Genomic DNA, 9,649 nt, shown 5'->3' with positions numbered 1-9,649 from the left:
GAGCTGAAACGGGAAATGGATGAGCTCACGCTGCCCTTGCTCCTGTATTTCAGGCAGTGTTCTACTCTACACAGCAAGCCGCAGAGTCTCTCTTTCTACCCCGCCTGCAGCTATTTTCACAAGCTTTACCTCCTAGGAGCTCACCTTTCACCCAGTCTTGGAACCGGGGCTCACCTTCCACGCTCCCCTCTTTGCACTTATCCTGTCTCTGATGTGCTCACATTCCAGACACATGAGAGCCATAACTGCACGGCCCTCCTGTCCGTTAGGCTCTGACCTGAGGTTTGCATGCCTGCTCCTTCCTTTCACATTTGTGAACAGGGCTTTTATCATTCCTTTGGGACTGGAACTCTCTAGTAAGTTAGGGATTGTGTCAGGAAATTGTAAACACTCGGACCTCAGACAAGCCTGGATAGTCAACGGCCAGGTAAATGACTGTGGCTAGTATGTGTGTGTATAATGTTTACAAAGCACTTGTGAAGTCAGGCTAATTGAAATTGCAAAAATCTCCAGTCAGGTAGGAATTAATCCTACGTTATGGAGGAAAAACAGGTTTGGATAAATTATGCCCAAAGTCATAGAGCTACTAAGGGAAAGAGCTGGACCTCAAACCCAGGCTTGGTTCCAAATCCATTTCCCTCTCCTTTCTGATCATGGTTGACATTTTTTTTTTTTTTTTTTTTTTTGGCTGTGCCGCGAGGCTTATGGGATTTTAGTTCCCTGACCAGGGATGGAAGCCAGGCCCTCAGCAGTGAGAGCTCAGAGTCCTAACCACTGGACTGCCAGGGAATTCCCATGATCGACATTATTAATTAACTCTTTTCCTGTCCCTAGTTTGGGTTTTCAAGCAGGCAAGCACAATCTTTTCCTACATAAACACCCAGCATTTTGGCTGCAGAACTAACTGCAGGGCACTGAAACCACATTGAGTGTTATCAACTCAGCTGTCCGCGTATTCCAACCAACTTGCCATGAGCTTCTAGAGAATATTACAAGTTACCATTTATGGAGTTTATTCCAGATGCCGGACCCTGTGATAATTCCTTTACATACGTTATCCCATTCATCCTCATACCCGCTCTCTAAGATCTCGAAGATCTTCCCACTTTGCAGATCAGGAAACTGAGGCTCAGTGAAGGTGAGATCCAAGACTGGCCCTTCACATAAGTCATGGGCCTCCTGCACTCTTCTCTCCCTGCACTGTCCCCAGCACTGGGCCGTAGCTCTGCTTCACCTGTCAGAGGAGACAAAGAACTGGGCCCTTTAGCCTCTGTCCTAGGAGGCTGGTAACTTCTCCCTTTATGGATACTCCAGAGGGGATTCCACAGGGGTCCAGTGAGGAATGGAAGAGAGGGGTGCAAGCTGGAGAGACCCCAGCCGTTCACTGCACAGCTGCTAAGGGAGCTTTGATAGAAGGCCCCCCGCTGAGGAGGCTGAGTCAGTCCCCCTGGCACAGCAATGCCATGAGGAATGTTGGCTTATTGGAGATAGAATGTGGTTCACCAGATCATTCCCATAAGACAAAGCATCTGTTTGTAATTTTTGCCTTTATCACATTCTGAGGGATCTGTGTTCTTGCCCTCCCAAAACTCCCCTTCTCCCGACTTCAGTATGTCTGTAGGAGCCAAGAAACCCATTTGTCCTCTCGAAAGGAGACAGCCTGTCACAACCACATGAAAATGGGTGGTCTTTATCCCTAACTCAGGACTAGATCCCCAGGATGAGATGTCTGTAAGGAAATCTTAGGTGATCAGTCTCCAGCAATCCCCTCTTCCCCAGGTGGTCACCTCAACTAAGCAGGAGATCTGAAATGGTTTCTCAGAGGATGGGTCCCAACCTTTGTCCATTTTCCATCACAGGCCTATATGGGAAATCAGCAGCAGACTCCTGAGTCTGATGGGGAGATTTTTTATTTAGTGAAGATGACTTGAAGTGAACTGGTTCCCGTGAGCAGTGGTGGTCCAGATCCTACAGGTAGCGATTTCTAAGCAAGAAGATCAGCACGGCAACAATTAGGCCAATCACAAATAAATCCCAGTATGGTCCAAGGGTATTGTCCAGTTTCATCCATTTCCATCTCATGGTAGACTGCTGGCAAGAGACATTCTGTCAAAAATAAATCCAAGCCTCTCACTTCATTCAGAACCATCATCTGCCTCCATCCCATCTCCCAAGAGTTGCTCACTGGAGTTTTCAGAGATTTTGGGACCTATTTGAGACAAACTTACATTAAAAAACAGGATATCTTGAAACAAATGCACAGTTTCCAGTTTCATGAGGGCAAAGAACACAGGTATGTGAGCGTCCGGACTTGTTTTAGCAGCCATATCATATAATCTCCTGGCCAAGCGAACGTCCTGGAAAGAGAAGAACAGCCCATAGTCCTTAGGTACAGATTCTTCAGGAGAAATTAAATGGAAGCCATAGTTTGAAATACAGTAACTTATCTTTGGTAGGCTGAACGCTCTTCCCCCATGGCCCCCACAAGACGCTCATGCCCTAATCCTTGGAACTTGTTAATATGTTATGTTACAATAGCAAAGCAAATTTTGCAAATGTGATTAAGGTTACAAACCTTAAGATAGGAAGATTGTCCTGGATGACCTGGTGGACTCAGTGTAATCACATGAGCCCTTAAACACTGAGTTTTCTCAGAGAGCAGAAGAGAAAGGCAGAGAGATGTAGCAGAGGAGAAGTCAGAGATTCTAGGCATGGGAAGGACTCAACTTGCCCTTGTGGAGGGGCCACACAGACAGGAGAAGGAATGTGGACAGCCAGCAAGGAAATGGGGCCCTCAGTCCTACAAGCGCAAGAAACTGAATTTGGCCAACAACCTGAATAAGCTTGGAAGCAGATTTTCCTCCAGAGCCCTCAGTAAGGAACACAGCCTTGATTTCAGCCTGTGAGACCCTACAGAGAGGACCTGGTCAAGCTCACCTAGATTTCTCACTTACAGAAACTGTGAGATAAATGTGTGTGGTTTTAAGGCACTGAATTTGTGGTCATTTGTTACAGCAGTCATAGAAAACCAACACAGACTCCAAAAAGCTTTCTTGGATATCTCTGGACCAGACCTTAAGTATAATTCCAATTAAAGGGGCAGGAGAACAGACACTAACAGTACATCTCCCCAAACAAATGGCAATACAGATAGTGACAAGCATTTAAAATCCCTGCTTTTCTTCCTAGTACTTATCATACCTGAAGTTATGGGATTTGTTTATTCATTGTCTGTCTCCAGGTCCCTGAAGACAAGGGCTTGCACTGCCTGTTCACCCCTGAATTCCCAGTGCTTATTGAAGTGCCAAGCACAAGGCAATTCTTTGATAATACTTATCAAATGAGTGAATAAATGAGGAATGAGTGAATAAACTATTTTGGTTCTCAGGCTGGAATTTGATTCCACAAATGATGTACTATATTTTTAGGAACTTGTTTTTCCCCATTAAATTATGCCATGGTAGATCAAAAATCTTTCATTTTCACCTACTTATGGCTTGTTTTTGTTTGCTTTATATTTGCTTTGTTTTCCCAAACCGAGTAATGAAAAGGCTAAGTAGAATTGCTTTTAAAGGTTGAAGTGCCCTAGGCCAGTGCCAGAATTATACTTTGCTTGGGTGCCTGTGGATTATTTTCAAAAGAAGGGGAAGAAGAGGGATTTTTCACAAATTGTGCTCATCCAGTATCTCTCTGTCTCTCCACTCCATCTCCCAGACCCCCGTTACACAGGGTTCAAGAGTTGTGAATCCTTGAGGCCTCCGCTAAACCCATTTCTTGGGTGGTGTCCTCTCAGCTATGTTTTGCTTGTCATTTCTTAAATTTTTCCAAAGCTTTGTGGACTGGTAAATTTATTTGTTTGAGAAAGAGGAATAATGCTTGCTTAAAATAATTAAAATTCAGGAGACTGTTCCAAACAAATCTTCCTGGCAACAGAGAAAATGGATGTTATAAAAACTCTAAATTGTGTCTCTAATTCCAACAAATTCAGAGGGTGTTCACTTGAAAGCACCCTACAGATCACAACAGCGGTGTTACCTCCACACGTGACAGGCATATTAACTTGGATGGAACGTTCAAGGAGAGGCAACCTTTGTCAATATCTCATTCCTTCCTTCTTATTTGAGGCAGACAAGAGTTATTAATTTATTTCTTGAGGCACAAACATCACAATTCAGTTGCTTAGCTTATAATAAAAAATAGCAGAGAAGTACCATTTAAAGTGGATGGCCTGGCTCCCGGCCAAGGTGGCCTCACGATCCGCAATGGGGGTGGGGTGGGATAGGAAAGTCTTTCTTTAAGATTCGCAGAGAAAGAAAATCTTGAACCCTTCTGGCTAATTAGGGCAACCCATATAAAAGAAATTTTATTACTAGACTCTAGAAAAGACTGCTTGTTCTTTGATCCTATTTAGTAAAAAAATCCAAACCATTCACACAAAGAAAATTCCCCGTGATAAATTGTGCTTTGATGATGGCTAGGGTTCATTATTTAAGTCCATTGCATATCCAGTCCACGTACATTTAACTTTTCTGTGGTACGTTTGAATTTATTTTGCTTTAAATTCAGTAATTTAGGAGATTATATAAACTGAGCTACAGACTTCTTAAGTGTTTCTAACTATAATGTCAGGTGTGCCAAAGTACTGCCCTATGCTCACATGTTCAAAAGCTGCTTATAACTCAGATACAGAATTCTCCAGCAATAAAGTATCTGGTTTATGAAAATTGTTCAGTTACATGAATCAGGAGTTTTCCAGCCCCGAATCTTTGGGTGTCATCAAAAATGTCTTATACTGGGACAGAGGTAGTTTTTTGAATAATTCATTCTTGTTTTCTTATTATAAATATGTTAATTAGAGGAAACTTTGAAAATACAGAGGTGAACAAATAAGGAAAAAACACCCACAATCTCACTGTACAGAGGTAACTACTGATATTTCATACACATCCTTCCAGCATTCCAGTGTTTTTGTATATATTCATATATACATACTTTTAATTTAGGAATTTTTCATTCTGTATGATACTTTGTCTTCTATTTTCTTAAGTTAACAATATATTTCAAAAAATATACCATGTCCTAAGATATTCCTTTAGTCTATAATATTTTTATTTTTAATGGTTGTACAGTATTTCATAATAATGGCTGATACTTATTAAATATTTACTGTGTGACATTCACCACTGTCGTTTATTTAAACCCTGTTACAATTCTATAGGGCAGATGATATTATTAACTTCATTTTAAAGATGAAGAAACTGAGGTGCTGAGAGGTTAAGTCACTTATCTAAATTCATATGACTTGTAAGTGGCAGAGCTGAGATTCAAATCCAGAGAGTCTGCTTCTAGCCTGCTCACTGAGTCACTAGGCCATAAAATACATAATGGAGTAGTATACCACCACACAATAGTTTATGTAACGTGTTCTCTATTTTGGAGTATTTTGGTTGTTTGTAGGGTTTTTTTCTAATAAATAAAGGTATACACACACAAATTTTTTTGCACATTTCTGATTATTTCATTAGATAATAGACATGTATTTCAAGAAAGGTTATGACCATTTCTAAGAGATGTATATTTTGTCCTGTCATATTTCCGAGGGGGCCATTTTAATGTCAAACTTTAGTTTGGCCTTTCCAGAAAATAATTCTATTCTGGTGTTTAAAGCTTCAGCTCTAACACTCCATAGGAGGTCAGACCAGACAAATGAAAAATAAAAATGCTTCGTGCCATAATTACTTTTATTTTTGACATATCTATTTATAATTTATTCAGTAGATGTGGTTTTGTTTTCCCTGCAGGATCCAAAAAATGTGTTATTTAGTAGGTCTTACTATATATATTGAAACTCATTTCCAAGGATAATTTCCTCTCACCTTTTTTCTTAATTTAGATAGATTTTCTAGTCAGTATCTTAAAACATACCTGCTTTCTTCCATTTTAAAAACAAAACAATGAAAAAAATGAAAAAAATAAAAAGAGCATCATGTGTGTCTTATACTCTATGTTACAAAAACATTTTAGAACAGAATCTGACAGTACTGATTCCTCTGCCTGAATGGTTTCCTCTTTAACAAGTTTATAGTATTTCACTTGTGTGTGCATGCATGCACGCCATTTTGGGCTTTCACTTTAGCTATGGACGTGTCTCTTCCATAGTAGACTATGAACGCTTTGAAGGGTGTCTTGTTCTCGTATCCTTCTTGACACAATGCTTCTTGACACAAAACAAGGACTTGATAAATATTTGAGTAAATAAATGAATGAAGAAAAGCAAGGCACGTTACCATGGTAGTTTAGAAGCAGATGTCTTGTAAATCTAGGGCTTCATTGAAGGGTTCATAGAGGTGATGATATTGGAGCTATTCTTTGAAAAATGGATTGGTCTTCAACGGGCAAAAATGTGGGAGAAAATCATTCCAGCAAATGGGGCGATGTGACCTAAGGTCAGGAGGGTGCAGTTCAAGGTCTTGCGGGGAAAGGAAAAGCAGCCTAGAAGATAAATAGGGAAATAGTGGCATATCAAGCCATTATTATCAAGGTGGATTAAGTCAGGGAGGGTTTGAATGCCAGGGTAAGAAGTCTGGACTTCATTAAGCAATAGAAAATCAGTAAGATTCTTTTATTTTTGTGTTTGTTGGCTTGTATTTTTGTGCGTGTGTGTGTGCATCTTTTGGGAGGAGTGTGGTGGAGGGGTAGCAGTACTAGAGTTATACTTTATCAAGAATAACCCAGTGGGGCTTTGTTAGCTGTGTTATGTGTTAACTAAAGTAATGCTAACATCTGCAACCAATAAACCCCCAAATTTCAATGGTTTAACACATTCAACAGTCGAGTGTGGATGTTTCTGGTTGGTGGTAAATCTTTGGTGAACAGAGCTTTCTTTGGCCACACAGTTCAAGGAAGAACACTAGAATGGGAGACCCCTGAGAATCCTTTACAACAAGTAGAAATTCTGGCCTGAACCGGGATAGATAAGGACAGAAGGAATGGGCAGGAGAGGATGGGCAACAGGTTTTTTTCATGGTTATTAAATTTTTGAAGGACTTCTGAATCAAGTATAAATTGAGAAGGAGTTTCATAACAAATTGTGAGCTGAGTGCTTATATTTCTAAATTAGTTCAGGTCATCTCTCAGTTTCTCCCTAGGTATTATTTTGTGTTTCCAAAACAATGGTGCAGTCAGTCCTGGTCCACAGTTAAGTCAAGTGAGCTTAACTCAAGGGCAGAAATTGGGGAATGAGATATTTCTCAGTGAAGCTATTAGGATAATTCACCTACGTCACCTTAGTCCCAAATCCTTTCCTAAAGACAGATGAGAAAAATAATGACCCATATTTTTACACTGATTTACCAAGAGTCGATTTATACCTTACTTCCTTTTTCCAGGGGGCTTACATTCAGAGTTTACCAAAACTTTTTTTGATTCTCAGAGAAATCCTGGTAATGATGTTAGATTCATCTTTCCCACTGGTCTGCATGAGGTTTTACTAATAAAGAGGATTGTGAAGAGTCTTGCTGGAGACAGGCATAATTACTCGATGTCTTGGGTGCTATGAAAGCCTGTTCTCCTAACTGCTTTGCTTTCATTAACCATAAATGGAACAAGCTCTCCTCATTAAGTTGACTACGAGATAGCAAGATTAATAAACTTGGCCCCTGGGTACTTGGTAATTATTTTACTAATTGCTAAACAAAAGAAATTAATAAAGACAAAGAGCAACGGCCCCTCATTAACTAAATCTAAAATTCCCGTGTCCAGGTCTGAGGTTAAGCACAGCCTCTTTTTTTTCTATATGTAGAGACTTTCTGTAGGAAAAAATTTATCTGTGACGGAGAGACTGATCAAAATGAACTACCCACGATTTAACAAGAACCCTGACCGAAAAGAACAGAAATGTGGCTAGAGAGAAACTTCAAAGTTTTTCTAGATGTATGAAATATATGTCTCGAAAACTGCTTTTTGACATTGTGAAGAAAGTGCCTAGGAGAGGGCCAGCAGTGACTCGAAGGAGGAAAACTGAACCCCCGACACAGCGGGCTGTGTAGTCAGTCAGCCCTGTGTCCTGAGAGGACAGCTCTCCCCGCTCCAGGGAGTCACTGCTAAATGGCCTCACTGTGATGACAATGGGGCTGTTAAGTCCTTCTCGATTCATATGGGGGCAGGAGAGCTAATCTGAATTTAACCCATGGGGTGGGGTCACTTTTATCCTATACAGACAATGCTCCTCTCACCAATATTGTTATGTTTTACATGGGGAATGATGAACAAAAGCTTTAATCCTCTTGAAGCCTTACTTAGCAATCGCTCACATTCTCTTCTGATCTAAAAAAGTCATTCCACACACTGTTTCACTACAAAGCCCTTTCACAAAGGCTTATTCGTTTTATCCTCAAAGCCTGGGGCAGGGCTTGTATCACTGTTCCGTTTTCAGATGTGGATGACAGTTGGAGGGGAAGGGAGTGTGGCTTCATAACATCCAAAGGATCATCCAATCTAGCTATTCGATCCAGTCCTGCCCGCCCCAATGTTATAAAACAGGAAGCTTGCACCTGCTAGGAATGGGGAAAACAGACTGCATTTGGATTTGACATTCTTTCTACTGCTTAGGGTTCTGGGGATGATGAAAAGTGATCAGTCAAGAGGCAGGCACAGGAGAGCACCCGAAGGCAGGGGCCTCTACCGTTGGATTGTTGGCACCTGAATGAGAAGCTCTTGCAGCCGTGTGCACATGAGCAGTTGTCAGCTAGGAAATTCCCTACCAATAATTCCCAGTTACTATCACAACTGGAAGGAAAAAGAGAGCATAGAAAATTCAGTAGTGCCGGGCCCACTCTTGCCACCAGCAATGTGGGGTCAGCCAGATCTGGGTTCGAATTATGGCTCCACCACCGATGAGCCCTGCAAACTCGGCCCTATGACTTAACCTGCACTGTGATTTCCTGATGCAAACAACGAGGACAATGATTGGATGCTTCTCATTGAGTGGTTATGTGACTTAAAGGACATGGTATATATACATAACACACCAACACCTGGCTATCAAAATCACCTTTCTCACTCTGTCAGACCCTAATGCCATCTTCTGGCTTAATTACACTGACTGTCCGAAGGATCTACCCACTATCACCTTGTAGTGTTAGCCCTCTTAATGAATACGCCTCATCTCCTCAAGTCAAGTGTAGTCTTTGAAGGATGGAGATCTATTTTCTTGGGCCTCTCTAGAGCACTCAGCACTGTGTCATGTACACAGTGGGTGTTTCAAAAGACATTTCTGGATTAATGCCACCTCAGTATCCAGCTCTGATCTCATTCTCACTTTCTCCTTATTACTGAGAGCTTGCGAGTCAATGGAAATTTTAATGGAAAAAGGCCTGTGGGTGGAAGGCAGTGGGGGCAGGGCCTACTAGTGTTGCTGGAAAAAGCGTGAATTTACTATGAATCAAATTGGCCAAGACTAGATTTATTCTCCTCATTAGTTACGTCCTTGGGCGTCACGGAGAAAATAAATTCTACCTCATAGGGTTATATCAGGGTACATAATATGTGTTGGCATGTGGGAGGGACTCAGCAAATATTAAGTCTTTTTCTCTACATTGATGACATCCATGAAATGTAAAACATTATAAATTTTCCTTCCCGTACAGCT

At 41.1% G+C, this 9,649-nt stretch overlaps 1 protein-coding gene across 1 annotated transcript in view; it reads right to left on the bottom strand.

The window, feature by feature from the left end:
- Nucleotides 1-1,864: 1,864 nt before the first annotated feature.
- Nucleotides 1,865-9,649, bottom strand: part of SEL1L2 (SEL1L2 adaptor subunit of ERAD E3 ubiquitin ligase) — a 60,240-nt gene continuing 52,455 nt past the window's right edge. Inside the window, exons 13-14 of the mRNA XM_057529533.1 lie at nucleotides 2,229-2,357; nucleotides 1,865-2,091 (exon numbers count right to left, since the gene is read on the bottom strand). Coding sequence (XP_057385516.1) covers nucleotides 1,969-2,091; nucleotides 2,229-2,357 — 252 coding nt within the window. The 3' untranslated portion in view covers nucleotides 1,865-1,968. The remainder of the gene's footprint in view (nucleotides 2,092-2,228; nucleotides 2,358-9,649) is intronic.

The sequence above is a fragment of the Balaenoptera acutorostrata genome, chromosome 15, assembly GCF_949987535.1.
Source record: "Balaenoptera acutorostrata chromosome 15, mBalAcu1.1, whole genome shotgun sequence".
In the NCBI taxonomy this organism is placed as follows: Eukaryota; Metazoa; Chordata; class Mammalia; order Artiodactyla; family Balaenopteridae; genus Balaenoptera; species Balaenoptera acutorostrata.
This window is presented reverse-complemented; position numbering and strand designations above follow the sequence as displayed.